The sequence below is a fragment of the Labeo rohita genome, unplaced genomic scaffold (genome assembly GCF_022985175.1).
Source record: "Labeo rohita strain BAU-BD-2019 unplaced genomic scaffold, IGBB_LRoh.1.0 scaffold_156, whole genome shotgun sequence".
Lineage (NCBI taxonomy): Eukaryota > Metazoa > Chordata > Actinopteri > Cypriniformes > Cyprinidae > Labeo > Labeo rohita.
Window position 1 is genome coordinate 113,005 of NW_026127736.1, and position 18,286 is coordinate 131,290.

An 18,286-nucleotide genomic window follows, 5' to 3' on the forward strand; every position below is an offset into this window, starting at 1 on the left:
CAATGTATCGTCACGAGTTACAGGGTTTAATTTGGTTTTGTTTGTGTATGTTTTTTTTTTACTCTCAAAGATTTGGTAGCCATTCACTGTCATTATATGACTGACAGACTGCAACTTAGTTTGTGTTCTACTGAAGAAACAAAGTCATTTATATCTTGGATGCCCTGGGGGTAAGCAGATAACCATCAATTTTTCATTTTGGGTGAACTATCCCTTTAATAACAAATAGAAGCTGGTTTCTTCAGTAATGGGTGGAAATAATACACAAAAGGCAATTTCACTCTTCGCCTATTAGTCCCTGTTTTTTTTACGTGATTAATACAAATTGGAAAATGACTTCAAATAGATGAAAACAGAGAGTTATGTTAAACTGTTTTTTTCAGTTATGTTTTCCCAGTAACACTGGTGACACAACTCCATTGGTCAGCATTTCTATCATATGATTTATAATGTGTACATGACATTTCAGATTTTTTCCATATACATTTGTTAATAACACAACCCTATAGAAATAATTAATAGCTGAAATGTGTGAAAGAGATTTGTCTGACTGTCACATATACTATTGCTGTGTTTTCAGATTGTCTGGCTGCATGGTGACAGAGAAAGGCTGTCGTTATGTGTTTTCAGCTCTGAGTTCAAACTCCTCACACCTGAGAGAGCTGGATCTGAGCTACAATCACCCAGGAGATTTAGGAGTCAAACTACTCACTGAAAAACTGTTGGATTCAACCTGCTCACTGGACAAACTCAAGTATGTCTACCAGGAAGATTTTAGACTTTTCTGTTTTAACTCCTCAGTGACTATGTGCTATATATATACTGTACACATATGCTCATATTTACATATTTTACACACACACACACACACACACACATGTTTGTTTTTGTGAATTGTGGGGACTTTCCATAGACTTCTATAGATTTTGTACTGACCAAACGATATTGTCTATCCCCTAACCCAACCCTAACCCTAAACCTAGCCCTCACAGAAAACATGTTTGCATCGTTACACTTTCAGATAAACATCATTTACTATTTTTAATCATTTTTTAACATTGTGGGGACCGCAGGCCGGTCCCCACAATGTCAAAAATTTCAGGTTTTACTATCATTGTGGGGACATTTGGTCCCCACTATGTAGCAAAAACAAGTACACACACACACACACACACACACACACACACATATTTATATATTGTGTGGAAGTATTAGGCTACTAGTAGTTTCACCAGCTAAAAAATGGTTTAATGTGTTTTTACTATCTTCTGCTGTAGTGTCAGTAAAAAAAAAAAAGAGTTTACATTTCCAAACATTCATTTTGCCATTAGTTGTAATAATTCACTGAGATTTTTGTTTGCACAAGGAGTCTGACAACAGCCAGTGCTCCACACAGAGATCTGATCCCATCATCATCTGGAATGACATGAAGAAACAAAAAACTGAAACAATCCAGATTAACTGTGATAACATCTCAAAGGTGCTTCAAGAAACCTACCTGCAAAACTACCTGAAAAACTAAGTGTTCCTATTCTGTTTCTTTCTGTCAATCCAGACAGACTGAATAATAATGGGATCAGATCTCTGTGTGGAGCACTGGCTGTTATTAATTACAATTAATAGAGATAGAAGATAGAAATAAGACAGAAATAACTGACATTAAACCATTCTCTCTCCCTCCCCCTCTCTCTCTCTCTATATATATATATAATGATTCATTTTTTCAGTTTAACATATTTAAAATATTTAACACAATTAACACAGGGGCAGGGATAGGGTTAGACACTCCACTCACAACTAGGCCTGTCCCGTTTATTAAATAACGTCTGATTGCGGTTATTTCATCTAACCGTGGTCAATTGAGACAACCGCAATTATTGCACATGAAGGGATTGTGTTTTGTTTATGTTTGTTCATGCTGCTTCACAGAGTGTGTGCTGTCTGTGTTGCCATGATCACTCATTACAAGCACTTTTTGGGCTTGTTGTTTAACCTTAGATGGAGAAGCAATCGGGTTTATGGAGCTATCAAACTAAGCAGACACAAGTCACTATATTTTGGTCTTATTTTTAGCCTAAAGCATTTGGATTTACTTCGTTTTTTATGGTTTCTACCAAGATCTGGCAACACGAGTGAGTCAAGGCTCCTTTTGCTCTGGTACTGCTTTCCCTGTGATTCACCCATGGATTCACCACACATACTACAGAAGAGAGACACATCTATGCACGTTAAAAACCTCATTAACAACTAGTTGTTCAGTTCGGTTTCACACACATGCATTAAAGCCAGAGTCTGACCCGAGCTTTTTCCCCCTTCTCCCAAAACAGCTTATACTACTATTTCAGTTTTGTATGTAATGGCAAAGTGATATTATATTTTGTTTAGTTTTTTTTTTATTTATTATTAAGTTAATTTACGTTTGGAGCATGTTTTGTTCGTTAAATGTTTTTATTTTAAAAAGTCAGCAGAAGACTGTTTTGTTTGGTCAGTTTGCCTTCTCAAATCATCACGACTTGCCTAAAACAAAATCTATAGATGTAAAACAGTTCAAGTATATAACAATACTAGTTCAAACAATAAACATAGATAAATGTGTGCTATTAGGCACATATCCAAACATTTGTGCAGGGAGTGGAAGCTGAAGTGCGCTTTGACATTTTTTTTTCAGTGAAAACAATTTAAAAACAATTTACAATTTAAGATTTTTCTCACAAAGGTAAGAGTAATACATCATTCAGAACTGTAAATGCTCCACTTTTATTTTTGTGCACTCAAAATATTAACAAAACGTTACAAACAGTGCTTTTATAAAAGAAAGCTTTTGTGCTGTCTCGTTCTTGAACAGGAGCGCTTCACAAAAATGAACTCGGCGAATACATGCCTCACAGACATTATAACTATATATACTATATATAAAAAGAAAGCTGTAAGTTATTGCTTAACGAAATAAAACAAATTGAAAACAAAAACTTTTTCATTATGTAAGCCACAAAGATGCATTTCTTTCTAATGGTGCATCCAAAGAGGAGATTGTGAATCAGGATCTTTGCAACATTGAACCTAGGGTCATAAAAATTGTGGGGCCCATCGGGCCCGGGCTGAAATTAAGGGCTTTCACTGCATAGCATTTCTGTAAAGGCGGTTGTCAGTCACTAACGTTACCTGTATTTTTCAGAAGGTAATGCAGCTGGCGAATGCAGTTGTCACTCCCTTATTTTACTTGATGTGTGTACAGAATGCTATTAAGGAGTAAAAGGTGAACTGACAACCGAATTTAGCTGCAGTATGCATGTGGCCAGAACGGTCACAGAGAGGACAGAATAGACGCAATAACAAAAAATACTGTACAGGGCACAGCAAATTCATTGTTCATGATTCTCGAAATATAAGAAGAAAAATCTAAATATTGTTGTGGGGGTTCATATGAACGTGTTTCTGAGGGTAACTCTGGTTTTCAGAAACATTTCAATGTTATTTTGTCCCTAATCACAATCCTTTTTAACAATTTATTGAACAAAGTGCATAAAAAATGTATGTCAAAGCCATAAACCAGACAATTAATTGACATAATCACAATTATTTCTTAGACAATTAATCATCAGCCAAATTTCCTAATCGTGACAGCCCTACTCACAGCTGCTGCTTCTGTCTCTTTTTTTCTTGACAAGAAGTGTGTTTATGTAGACACAGAACATCTTTATGATGAGACTTTTCAGATGCACTCTCCAACTTCACGTCAGCACCAGGCACTAGTCAAACAAGCACGGAAATGTTACAGGTGATGAGGAGCTTCAGTAGAACAACAGTGAACTGCAGTCAGATGAGATGTTGTCAGGTCATATATTAGTAAAAATGAATTTTCCTGTTCTGTCAGCCGTTATTCTGTGCTGGTAGTGCGTACTCTTCAATTGCATGCACAATTATGGTGGCGGTGTCATTTCATATTAAAGCACGAAAGAAACTACGAGCGTGCAGTGGTAGTTATATCACCAGTTAAGTAATATTCAGCAGTAGCTCTTAAAGAAATAGCAGCCAAAATAAGCTAATAACCCACCTGCTGTGATGTATATAAGTCAAAGAAAAACTACAAAAAAAAAAAAGAGGAAATCAATTATTTTTCTAGCTTTAAGGGCTTCATCTATATTTAATTATAGAACTTAGTTTTGATAACTCAATTATTTTTGAAAGCTCTCAATTATTTAAAGAATAATTGACTGAATAATTAGAAAAATAATGCACACCTGCTTCCGGTCATGGCCGCATCACCCAGAGTTATAGTAATTATTCATCCTATACTACAGTTACCACACCTCAAGACATAGATCAGGCGATATATTTCAAGGCTTTCGTCCATTTTTCGTACTTAAAACACTGCTGTAAGTAGGATTAACTTCTTGTGCATCTCATTCAGTGCCTCCGTTGCTAATTCAGAAACCTCATTTTAGAATAACGGAGGCTTGAGCTGTTGATAGCAGACTTATGAAAGTTATTAGAGAGAAAATTAATCGTTGTACAGCGCCATTGTCACCTCGCTTGTAAAATATATTATGCAGCTTTTAAGTTGCTAAACTGTACAGTAAAGGACTGTAAAGGAGAGAGAGTGTGAGAAACAGAGTGTGTGCTTTCTGTACATAATGCTGAATGGCTATAGTTAATGGTTAAATATTAGGAAAAAAACAATTTTCTAGGGACATCAGTATTATTGGTATCATTGATACAAACCTTTTCTTGAAGTTCAAGTTCACATTTATTTATAAAGCACATTTTAAAACAACAAGAATTGTACCAAAGTGCTGTACAATATATAAAACATAAATAACAATATAAAAAGTACTAACAAATAAATAAAACTCATAAAATAGAAATAAAAGATAAACCATAAACAACAATATACCCCCAATAATCTCAGGCCCCACCATATATATAATAATAAATGAGCCTTCAATCTAGATTTAAAAGTGTCCAACGTGGGAGACAATCTCACGGCAACTGGAAGTGCATTCCACTGCTTAGGTGCTGCATTTGCAAAAGCTTGGTCACCCTTTGTCTTTAAATGGGACCGGGGAACAGAAAGAAGCAATTTATTACAAGAGCGGAGAGATCTTGATACAGAATGTGATACAAAAACAGTTACAATGATGAAAGTTCAATGCAAACAGTGATATTGTAGTTTAATGCCTACAAATATGGCTGGTAGGGATTACAATTAACTACTTCCTGGGTTGGTGACATCACAAACGCTCAAATTTACTTATTCCATGGTCTGTCAGGATATTGGATTCTGATTGGCTGGCAGGTTTGCAGTAAAACTGTAGTAGTTCCAAGTCAGTTAATAACCGTTTTATATTAATGCACTGCTTTAATGAGTGTGCACCAAGCGGCAACCTCCCACTCTCTCTATTGAAACCAACACGGAAGTGACTTAAACTGACTTAGAGACTGGCTCCAAAAGGAAGTCAATCCCATAGACTCCCCATGTTAAAATGCCCAACTTTACAGCAGAAAAAAAAATATTTTTACATTCTGGTACAAAAAGTGGTTTTGGTCTATATAGCTAATTTTGCCCTTCATGTCAACTGTTTAAATTATATCAAGCCTTTTTTGCATAATTTAGGACATGGCCACTTGAGTGACAGGTGGATTGCCGCTGCTGTCACCACCATCTCGCTAAGCGGGCGTGGTTTCAGCAACTAGCTCCACCCACGTCCTGCCTCTTTGCCCATTTTCAATTATTCGGGAGTGATGAACAGTGATGCGATTGCAAGATGGCGACGGCCGACTCCTGCCCACTAAGAGCTTCAAAAATACTCTTCAGAAACCTACGGGGGACGTTACAGACACTACGTCCATATTTTTTACAGTCTATGGTGTGCACACAAAGGTGCACACTCACACACCCATACAGAGAGGGAGAGGTCGGAGATCGCATTACGCTGCTTACATACATAAACTTGTCAACTCTTCCCTGCAATTCTTATTAATAAAACAGCCTTGATACTAGATCGCTACATTATATTCCTCAGCACGAGGTGGTAAAATTGCCGTTTTTGAATTAATTAGTTGTTTGTAGAGAGAGATGCGCAGACGCAGCTTGCAGGTGTTGGAAACTCAGAAGACCAGGAGATGTTTTGGATATCTTAAAGCAGAAGTTTCTCTTTATTCAGATACTCGCTGCATAGCGCTGCAGTCATCAAAAGTCTTCTAACAAAATCTCAGCACAGAAGAGTATATAGGTTTCAAGGAGGAGGAGTACACAGAGGTGGAATCAATCTAAACAAAGCATGCAAATGTGGTACAGGAAAACAGCTCAGTAAAAGATTTTTCCCAGTCTTGATCTCGGTAGCATACAAGTGTCATTCAAATGCATAGGTGCTTAAACAAAAGGCACAGTTGTACATTGAGCTTAGAATTCACACTTAACTTGGGAAAACCTGCCAGATGTTCAGGAACTGCATAAAGACAAAAGGTTACTGTCTCAGGGCCTGGGCTACCTGCTGTTAAACTGTCAGAATATACATAACTTTTTCAGTTCATGTTGTTATATTGGAACCTAGCAAAGGATCAGCATATTTTAAACAGATTCTTAAATTTGTAATCCCACAGTCCCCCCTTTGAGAGTTCTAATAACTCTCACATTATTCAAATTTAAACCTCCATAAGTCCACTATATAGCCTACGTTTGTTAACATAAGCCCCCTCTTGCAGTAATGTAACTTGAAAAAATTACAGGCACATATATCTTATTCCGTGTCTGGTCCTAGATTTAATTAGGTGTAACAGTTCTTTTCCAAACCATAACTGTTGGCACATGCGACATGGATGGTAACATGTCGTACAAGCTACATGTTGACACAGAAAACCATGTAGCATAAGAGTGGAAGTCCTGATGTCCATTGCGCCTGAATAGTTGTGTAGTCTGTAGTTTTCTATAGTCCATTTCCCACGTAGATTCACTCAGATGACTCTTTGTCCTCATGAAGCTTGTTCATGGATGTCTGAGGTGATGCTTTACTCCAGGATGCTGCTTTTGAAGACATCATGGCATGTACACATACCTGCAACACAAGAAAACAGAGAAACAGCAGACCAGCAGTATTCATGCGTAGACATTTTTAGACTTCTGTTGATCGTATAGTGGTTTTAAGTCTAGTGATCGTATAGTGGTTTTGTTGACCTAGTCCTAAGTCATTTGACGCCTATGGACCAGTGAAGTGGGGACAAACTGATGAGGGGAAAAACCTATGAGGAAATCTTCACCACAGGGTTGGGCCCCCAAGGCCTGTTGCACTTCGGTTCTTCCCTGGGCTCCTCACTGGTCTGTGTGTGTCCTAGTCTGTCCCTGTAGTTGATGTGGGAACTTAACTGTGCAATCACTCCATACTCTAATGAAACATCAGTCATAGCAAACATCATAACCCACAGAGGACAGGTGAGTGACTGGAGTGTGCTGTAGTATTGTTTTTGGCTGTGAGTGTACTTAACCAGAGTCCCCCAGTGGGAGGAAATCAACTTCCTTTTGTTCTATTTACAAAGAATCTTTTCATCTTTGTTGTAGATTACTGGGTAATTACAGTTTTTCTCAATTGCTTAAACACATTTCTTGAAATTATGCCTTGCTTTTGCAAAACTCTAAACACAAATCCGTAACTTCTAACTCAATTCCCCGAACTTACTATATTCAGGTCAAAATGAAGCTCTCCACTCAAAACAACTCAATCTTGCTGAAAAAAACAAACTTTGCTTTCAGACATGACACACAAACCCTCAAAAACACACACACTACAACACAGTTTTATACAGTGATGAGATCAATTCAAAACAATACTATGAAAACTGGTAATAAGTGTTGCTTGGAAAAAAAAAAATCACATGATGAACAAATTTATGCATTTGCAAGTGTTTTAATCCTTAATTTATTGTACTGTAGAGTACAGCACAAAACAGCAAACAACAAAAATAATTATTCTGCCCCAGCATCTTGTCTTTGATCTGGGACAGGCCAAAGAACCTCCTCAACATCACAGACTAATTGGTTAGTTATGAAATATAATATAAATACACTAAAAAAGTCATTGTGAAATAGAAAAGAGAAATATGGGCAAAGGCCGAAATATAAATTAGAAAGTGCACTGTCAGAATTTGTAACTCGAATTTGACAGCTTTGTGTTGTTCTCTGTCTATATATGCTTTCCAGTTGAAGGTTCATGAGATATTGAGATGTACCTTTGCGGTTTCAGAGAACTGCTTTATCATTGGTTGATCTGTAGTCTCGACATTAGTGAAAGTAAGTATTCACTTGAACAATTCATGGCAAATTTACAAAAAGTCTAATAGAAATGTGTAGAATATGCTTGACAACTAGATAAAAAAATTAGCATTTACTGCAAAGACATATACGATGAGCTAATGACTTGATGTTTTGAGGAGAAAGACTATAGCAACATGACAATAGGAAGTGATAATGTAGGAAACAGCAGACAAATCAGTTGCATAATCAGTTGCATGAATGTACCAAAGCAAACGCAACTTGTTAAAAAAAAATTTAGAAACATTTTATGATGAAGTGACTGGATGATGTGGAGGTTGAACAAGTAGTTTTGAGAATTTCATTTCTGATCTGAGAAATGCACCAAACTGTACTGACTTCAGCACTTTTATCTCCATCGAAGGTTCTGATTGGTGTGTGATACATTTTGACTCCTAGTGTTTCCACTTGAGTAATTGTGTGCTAATTGAGCTGAAACTTTGCAGACTTGAGTGAACAATATTGAATGCTAGTGCTTTCTAAATGATCACATGGTGTAAGCACTGAGAAATGTAGGGATTTGTGTGTAGAGTTTTGCAGTAACTGTTCACCAAATCTGACTCATGTGTTAAAGCAGATGAATAGTGTTTATAGTTCAGGGAAATGGGTGTGCTTTTTGAAAAATGGCATTATGGTTTTGAAATTTTAGTTCAAAAGACTGGTTATAGTGTTTTAGCATTCGAGAAAAACTGTAAGAACTCACAGCCTTAACAATTAGCACCTCAGCAAGCTGGCCCACGAATTTGGTACAGTGGGGAGGGGCTGCTTCAGAGTTGCAAGCAGGCTGATTAGGAGCTGATTTACACTGTTCATTGCGCTTACATACTTTTTGTTTTTCCTACACTCTTTCATCCAGTGTCCAAGTTTACCACAGTAATGACAACTGTCCTCTTAGGACATTTACGTTTCTGTTGGTTCTTTGTGTTGACCTGAAAGGATGCTGCTGCAATCTTTACTCTTGCTTTAAAATCAGAGTCTCTTTCCCAAGTAGCTAAGCAGTCTAGGTTACTTCTGAGAGTTCTGTTAGACCAAGCTAGATCTAGGAATGGCAATGCTTTTCTGTACTCGGCTACAAGGCCATCTGACCAGATGCGGACTAGGGGTCCCTTGTCATCCAGCACACTTTCAGGATCCTCAACTATTCCACTGTAAGTTACAGCTGTCTGACAAAATCTTTCACTGTATTCATTCACAGTTTCTTCTTTCCTTTGCACACAGTGATTCTGGACCAGTCTATTTTGGGTCCCATGATATTCTTTAGAATTTTCAAAACACCTTCTCTCAAATCCGCTTTACTGGCATGTTGTAGTTCAAAAGTAACAGCAGACTCAAAACTGTTGAATTCAGATTCAGTTAGAATGTGACATCAGCTGTGTGACTTCTGCTAACGACATGTCGTAGAGACGCATTTTGCTAGTCAATGCTCTTCTAAATTCAGAAAAATTTGTGCGTGCTGAGAGTAAGCTCTGAGATAGTCTCTCTGTATCTTCAGGTCCTAGCACTGTATGGACTGCTTGTAAATGGAGTATGGGGACTGCATATGGAACAGTTTCAACCCCTTCTTCCCTACTCTGAGCCCTTTGCTCCATATACTTCAATTGAAATTGCTGCATCTTTCTCTATCCTTCTAGTATTGCATTTGTCCTCTTGTCTACACAAAGACTGTAAGTCAGAATAGCTTTCATCTGACTGTTGGTCATTTGAGTCACTTTTGGTTGAGGCCTTGTTATGGCCCACCTTTTTAGTGAGACAGGACACTCGAGTGTGCAGCTGTTTGTTTTGTTCTTTTAATTTAGCAATACACTGAGCTTGTTCTTGTGCTAAGGATAAGGTAAATTCTCTGTGGCAGCAGATAATGCCTTTAATGTTTTTCTTTTGGATACATGCTCCAAGTACCTTTTTGCATTCTTCAATTTACCATACTTTTTCTGGATCCATACCAAATTTCTTTGTTAAATCCAATCTGACTGACTCACTATTGAGTCCACCTTTCTCAGTTGTGGGAATCAGCCTAGCATTCCTTCTCAACATTTTGTAATGGCTTTCTGACACAACAGTACACTTTTAACACCTCCCTGGCAAGCAGAGGATAAATTTGTTAACACAGAACAACTGTTATTAACCTTCTCTGGCAAAGCAGAGGAAAACCTAGTTAATACACATTATCATGTATTCAACCTTCTCTGGCAACGCAGAGGACAACATAAACTACTAACACTTTACGTTAATCTTCTCTGCCTAAAAACAGAGGATAACAGATATTAGCACGTAATGCTAATCTTCTTTACCTGAATAGAGGATAACTAGTCTGTTAACCAAACCCTGCAGCTGTTTGTTAACACTTCTCTGGCGGCGCAGAGGCTAACCACGTGTACTGGTCTGTAGTGGTTCTTTGAATAGAGTAACACTCACCAAATCATTGTTGAGCTGAAAAAAGTTTCTGGAATTCAGTCTGGAAGGATGTCTGGTGAGAAGCTCTATTCGGGTCACAGCACCAAAACTGTTGGAAACTCAGAAGTGAAGACCAGGAGACGTTTTGGATATCTTGAAGCAGAAGTTTCTCTTTATTCAGATACTCACTGCGTAGCGCTGCAATCATCAAAAGCCGTCTAACAAAATCTCAGCACAGCAGAGTCATCTCGGTTACGTATGGTAACCCTCGTTCCCTGATGGAGGGAACGGAGATGTTGTGTCCAGTGTACGGCACTAGGGGTCACTTTTGGGAGCCCAAACACCTCTGACAGTTTTGAGAAAGGCCAATGAAATTGGGTGTGCAGATTTTGCCTAGCTAGCCACGCCCCGGACATCCGGGTATAAACCTTCCAATGTCCAAGAACTGACCTGTTACAGCAGAGTCCTGCAGCCGGGCCTTCCTCGTTGGGAAGTGACTATGTCCCGAGGGAAAAAGGCACTACGGAGATCACAACCTGCCCAGAGGCGGGGTATAAAGTGAATATCATTAGATATGGGACCTGAGGTGGGTCTCACGCCAGGGGAGACAACCAAACTCAGACCCTAGAGACAAACCTGTCCTCAGGGGAAACACCGCACCACAGAGAGATATAGGTGGAAATTACACACATGGGGCCACATAAGGAGCCACTACATATGGGGCACAATCCAACTATGAGAAAATAAAGGTGTTCATACCTTGTGTTGGAATTTGCAGCGAGTTCCTCTGCAAAAACTCTGCTACATCCAGAAGTGCCAAGTGATGGAGAAGGTGTCCAGGGTTCACGTCAGGAAACCTACTGAAACTTAGAAGCGTAATCATCATTAGGGGAAGCGCTTAGGCAAGCTCTATACCAACCAGTGTGCTGTGAGCTTGTGTTTAAGACTCTATCTGACACTGCTTCCATGCGCAAATTGTAAAATCTGGCAAATGTGTTAGGTGCAGCTCTACAGATGTCTGTTAACGAGGCCTTCAAGGAGAGGGCATCAAGTTCGACTGACTGAAGGGGCTCAAAGGGATCTTGCTGTAGGCCCTAGAGAACTACAGCAAGATCCCAAGAGGGGATAAGGTGCGGCCGAGGAGGGTTCAGCCTCCGAGCTCCTCTAAGAATCCTGATTACCAAATCATGTTTCCCCACCAATCTGCCACCCATCAAGTCATGATTAGCTGATATAGCTGCCACATGGACCTTGAGTGTTGAGGCAGATACGTGCCTGTCCAGGCCTCCTTGGAGGAAGGATAACACTGATTCGATGCCACATCTCCGGGGTCCTTCCTCCGGGAAGAACACCAGTTCACAAAAATGCGCCACTTTAGGTCATACAGCCGCCTGGTGGAGGGGGCTCTTGCCTGTAAGAGGGTGTTTACCACTGAGGGTGAGAGGTCTCTGAAATCCTCCTGGTCGTGTCCAGGGACCATAGGTGGAGGTTCCAAAGATCTGGGCGCGGGTGCCAGATTGTGCCCTTCCCCTGAGAAAGGAGGTCCTTCCTCAGAGAAATGCGCCAGGGAGGAGCTGATGCCAGGAGCACCAGGTCCGAGAACCAGGTTCTGTTGGGCCAGAAGGGGGCTACCAAAAGAATCTGTTCCTTGTCCTCCCTGACTTTGCACAGAGTCTGTGCAATGAGGCTCACTGGGGGAAACGAATACTTGAGCCGGTCCCTCGGCCAACTGTGTGCCAGTGCATCTATACCGAGGGAAGCTTCGGTTAGACCGTACCACAACTGGCAGTGGGTGGATTCCGGTGAGGCAAAGAGATCTAATTGTGCCTGTCCGAATCGATCCCAGATCAGTTGGACCGATTGGGGGTGGAGCCTCCACTCGCCTCCAAACGAAACCTGTCATAACAGAGAATCGGCCATGCGATTGGCTTCACCCGGAATGTGAGTGGCACGCAGAGACCTGAGTCTGTGTTGGCTCCACAGCAGGAGATGGCGGGCTAGTTGTGACATGCGAAAGGAGCGTACACCACCCTGGTGGTTGATGCAAGCCACAGTCACCGTGTTGTCTGACCGGACCAACACATGCTTGCCCTGAATCAAAGGTCGGAACCTCCTCAGGGCTAGAAGCACTGCCAACAACTCCAGGCAATTGATGTGCCAATGCAGCCGGGGGCCCGTCCAGACTCCGGAAGCTGCATGCCCATTGCACATGGCGCCCCAGCCTGTCTTGGAAGCATCTGTGGTAACAACGATGCGTCTGAAGACTTGTTCCAAGGGTACACCTGACCGCAGAAACACAATGTCTGTCCAAGGGCTGAGTGTTTTGCGACACGAAGGTGTGATGTTCACACGAAACGTGCCTCGGCGCCATGCCCATCTCGGAACTCGGGTATGAAGCCAGTGTTGCAACGGTCTCATGTTCCTCAGGCCCAGCGGTGTGACCGCGGCTGAGGATGCTACATGCCCCAGGAGACTCTGAACCTGTTTCAGGGGGACCGTAGACCCGCATCTGAGTGTTGCCGCACACCTCAGCACTGACTGTCCGCGCTCTGGGGAGAGACGCGCAGACATACCGAGTCCAGTTCTACACCGAGAAAAGAGATCCTCTGCATCGGAGAGAGTTTGCTCTTTTCCCAGTTGACCTGAAGTCACAACTGAGCCAGGTGGTTGAGAACCACGTCCCTGTGAGCGCAAACCAAATCCCACGAGTGAGCTAGGATTAGCCAGTCGTCGAGATAGTTGAGAATGTGGATGCCCAATTCCCTGAGGGGGGCAAGGGCAGCCTCCGCTACCTTCGTAAAGGCCCCGGGTGACAGGGAGAGGACAAAGGAAGAACTTTGTACTGATAAGCCCGCCCTTCGAAGGCAAACCGTAGAAATGGCCTGTGTCTTGGAAGGATCGAGACATGAAAGTACGCGTCCTTCAGGTCTATTGCCACAAACCAATCTTGAGTCCTGACACACGTGAGCATGTGCTTGAGGGTTAGCATTTTGAACGGGAGCTTGAGTAGGGCCCGATTCAAAACTCTCAGGTCTAAGATTGATCTGAGCCCACCACCCTTCTTGGGTACAATGAAGTAGGGGCTGTAAAATCCTTTCTTCATTTCAGCTGAGGGGACAGTTTCTATCGCATCCTTTGCCAGAAAGAAAGCGATTTCCGCACGAAGAACTGCGGTGCTGCTGCCTCGAACTGAGGTAGCGAGAACACCACAGAACTTGGGTGGACGTCTCGCAAACTGGATCGCATAACCGAGCCGAATGGTCCTTAGGAGCCAGCGGGAAGGATTGGGGAGGCTCAGCCAATCCAAAAAATTCTCCGCTAGGGGTCTCAGAGGAGTTGCATCCGACGTACCAAGGATGGGGGCACCATGGCTGGGAAAACGGCGTGTGGCCGGAGGTGAGAAGCCCCGGAGACCACTGGCTGTTTTGCCTGGCGGGTTCGTGCCGTGAGAGCTGACCAGAGGATTCCCCTGAGAAGAGGAATCGTCTGAACGAGCCCGTTGTCTCAGAACATGAGGGCACACAGGAGGTGTGTGACCGCATGTCCTGAATGGAGGACATAGCATTCGACCATCGTGTAGAGGGTCGGAGGTGCTGTGAGTAACGCCCAGAGAAGAAGGAAATTGCTCTTTTATTGACCATGTGGTGGCTCTCTGCCAGGAAAACTGTCATCTCTCTCTTTCTCTCTCGCTCTCAATCAATCGATAATCATTTGAAATAAATGCTATAACTAATTCAAATAAATGTGATCTTACCACAGTATTTCAGCTCTGTGTCTGATTTGAAATGGGCAGAATAAAAGTGTTAACAAGCCATACCTGTCGAAAATAACTGTCGTTTTTACACATTCGGTCAAATATTGCATTGCAAAGAGCAATACTAGTTTTAACTTGTCTATAATTTGGTAATTGACCATGGAATAAGCGGACAATCAGCGGCTTGTCATTCATTAAAAGATTTTAAATGTGCTTGTCGTGCCATCAAAACTAGGTGTGTACGAAAAAGTCTATTCATATCTGAATCACGATTCTGTCTAACGATTCTAATCAGTGTTCTAAAGCAGCAGTTCTCAATCCTTGTCCCCCTGCTCTGCACACGCTCTGCTCTGCATCTCTCTCTTACAAGCCCCTGTCCCTGCTGAAGTGCCCTTTTGGTACAGTCTAGTTGTTGATACAGACCTGTCTATGTCATTTCAACCAGCTTTAGCCATAAAAAAAAAAAAAAAAAAAAAACGACAAACCTTTTATCAGCACTGGACCAATTAATACTAGCACTTTCTTCTATTCTTTTCTATTCTATTCTATTCTATTCTATTCTATTTATTTAAAAAAAATCTTGCTATGTGTACTGTACTAGACTGAGACTTGCTACTGCACTTTTATATTGTTGCCCTCTTGTTGATTTGATTTCTTCTATTGTTCTATTGTGCTTCTATCATTTGCAAGTCGCTTTGGATAAAAGCATCTGCTAAATTATTAAATCTAAATGTAAATGCAAACAGTTGATGGTAACCATTGACTTCCAAAGTATTTTCTTCCTACATTATTCAAAATTTCTAACGCAGTGGTTCTCAACTCCAGACCTCGTGTACCACCACTCTGCACATTTTGTATCTCTTAGTCTTATCACTTCAGATGCTTGTTCTATTTGACTGTAAGTGCCCTGCAAAGTGGACATCACAGGATATTGCATCATGATTCCAGTTCAAAGGGAGGGTACATCTTCCATTCAAAGGGCATTAAATGATCCTAATCATAAGGGAGACATGCAAAATATGCAGAACAGTAGTACGTTAGGACAGGAATTGAGAAGTGTTCAACAGAAGAAAGAAAGGTTTGAAACTACTGAAGGGTAAGTGAATGTGAGATTTTTCTTTCTTTTTTGAGTGAACTATCCCTTTAATGGAACAAGTTGTCTCAAATAGGCTTCAGCAAGTAGTTTTTATTACTATTCATTGGGGATCCTCACATGGTCAAAATCCAGTATCCACAAACCTTTGTGTAGTGAAGCAGCTCTTCAGCAGTTATTGTGTCAAGTCAGTCTTTTTTGTTTTGTCTCTCACTACTAAACCCTCCTAGACCCTCACTGTACACAACCCCCCACCTATATCCTGGAACTAAAAGAACTGTGGGTATACAAGAGGGGCATGACAACAAATTTATCTTTGTGAGGAAAGAGGACACACTTGTGAGAGATCTGTGATGCTTTGGCTACCCTAAATGGCCCTGTAGGCATGTACAGTTTGTGACTTACAGTGCCCTCCACTAATATTGGCACCCTTGGTAAATATAAGCAGAGACGGCTATGAAAATAAATCTGCTTTGTTTATCTTTTTGATCTTACATTCCAAAAATTCACAAAATAACCTTTCATTGAAGTAATACAATTAAAAGTGGGGGGAAACTTACATTATAAAATAAATGTTTTTCTCCAATGCATGGTGGGCACAATTATTGACATCCTGAGAAATTATAATGAGTAAAATATCTCTGAAGTATATTCCCATTATATTCCCAGACAGAGATCCAGGAGAGAGACACAGCATGTGAACGGTAGACCAGACAAAGAGTGAATGCAAGTGTGTCCATTATATAGGCCGTGGCTCAACGAGGTGCAGGTGCAGGCAATCAGAATTCGGGTGATTCAGAACGAGTGGGTGGTGTTTGAGAAGGTGTGTCAGATGGTGGTGGCTGTGGTGAATGCCTGACAATAACAAGATTGTTGAGCTTCACAAAATAGAAAGTGGCTGTCAGAAAAGAGCTAAAGCATTGAAAATCCCAATTTCCATAATTAGGACAATAATTAAGAATTCCAATCAACTAAAGATGTTACAAATCTGCTAGGAAAAGGATGTGTGTCTATATCGTCCTAATGGATGGTGAGGAGGAGAGTTTAAGTGTCCAAAGACTCTCCAAGTATCACAGCAGGAGAACTGCAGAGATTAGTTGAGTCTTGGGGTCAAAAGACTAAAAAAAAAATTCAAACAGCCCCAACATCACCACATGTTGTTCAGGAGGGTTTTAAGAAAAATCCTTCTTGCTCATCCAAAAACAAACTCCAGCATATTCAGTTGTCAGACACGACTTGAATTTCAAATGGGACTGGCTTCTGTGGTCAGATGAAACTAAAAAAAGAGCTTTCTGGCAGCAAACCCACCAGATAGGTTTGGTACAAAAAATACCCCATGTCCACGGTTAAATATACTGCTGGTTCTCACATGTTGTGGGCTTATTTTCCTGCCAGAGGTCCTGGACATCTTGTTCAGATACATGGCATCATGGATTCTAGCAAATACCAACAGATAAAATATCTAAATCTGACTGCATCTGTTAGAAGTTCTATATTGAGCTGTGGTTGGATCTTCCATCAGGACAATAATCCAAATCAAACATCAAAATTAACACAAAAATGTGTCACTGAGCATAAAATGAAGCTTCTGCCATGGCCGTCCCAGTTGCCTGACCTGAACCCTATAGAAAATGCGTGAGGTGAACTGAAGAGAAGAAGCACCAGCATGGAGCTGGGACACTGAAGGATCTGAAGAGATTCTGAAGGAATGGTCTCTGATCTCTTGTCAGGTGTTCTCCAAACTCCTCAGGCATTAAGGGAGACAACTCAGAGCTGTTATCTTGAATAAAGGACGTTGCAATAATTGGGTGCCAATAATTGTGGTCAACATGAAGTAGAGAAAAACATTTATTTCATAATGAGATTTTCCTCCTGCTTTCCATTGTTTTATTTCAATGATAGGTTAGAATTTTGTGAATTTTTTGAATGAAAGATTAAAAGGATAAACAATGCAGATTTATTTTCACAGCCACCTTTGCTCATATTTACCAAGGGTGCCAATATTAGTGGAGGGCACTGTATATATGATGAAAGATAAAAGGCACATTTACAGTATCATGTACATTTATAGTTTATATAAGATTTTTATCTCAGCAGTGCTTGGAACAATTCCTTAAATATTCTAAACAGATCAGCAGTGTTTACAAGCACAAAAAATAAATCCTGTTATACTGCAACATTAATTCCCTTTCTGTTAGTTACTACAACATTATGACGTGATGACATCAGAGGTCTCACTTAGACCCAATTTCACAAGTGGATTTTATATGCCAAGCAGCTCTCCCATGCATCAGGAAATGATAGTTACATTAGTAGGGCCCTATGAAACTGTTTTATTTTTTCCCAAATTCTGTTTTTTTTCCATTTTAATTTTTCATTTAAATCATAAAACCTATACCATTTTACATTCTGTGTTTTAGCATGTCTAATTATTTGAATGCATACTTAATTTATTCAAATTTATTCTTAAAATAGCTTTATGAAAGGTTTTTCACCCTCAAAAATTCTGTGGTGTGTATTTAAAATGTTCTGGTTATCAAATAAAGGCATAAAACATTATTTTCATTTATCTTTAATTACTGAAATTTAAGCTAACTTTTTTTTTTTTTGCAAAACAAAGGGGGATTTACTATTAAAATTAAATGGAAAAAATGTTGCGTGATTATAACCTAACAATGACTTCAAGTTAAACCAGACTTTTATTTTGACGGATTGCCGTGTCTACCTTTACATTTCTGTGTGT

At 40.4% G+C, this 18,286-nt stretch overlaps 1 protein-coding gene across 1 annotated transcript in view; it reads left to right on the forward strand.

Annotated features, from left to right (window-relative positions):
• LOC127158548 (NACHT, LRR and PYD domains-containing protein 12) overlaps window positions 1-18,286 on the forward strand; it is a 77,993-nt gene that overhangs the window by 52,900 nt on the left and 6,807 nt on the right. The window contains exon 10 of the mRNA XM_051101630.1: window positions 581-754. Within this exon, the coding sequence (XP_050957587.1) occupies window positions 581-754 (174 nt within the window). The remainder of the gene's footprint in view (window positions 1-580; window positions 755-18,286) is intronic.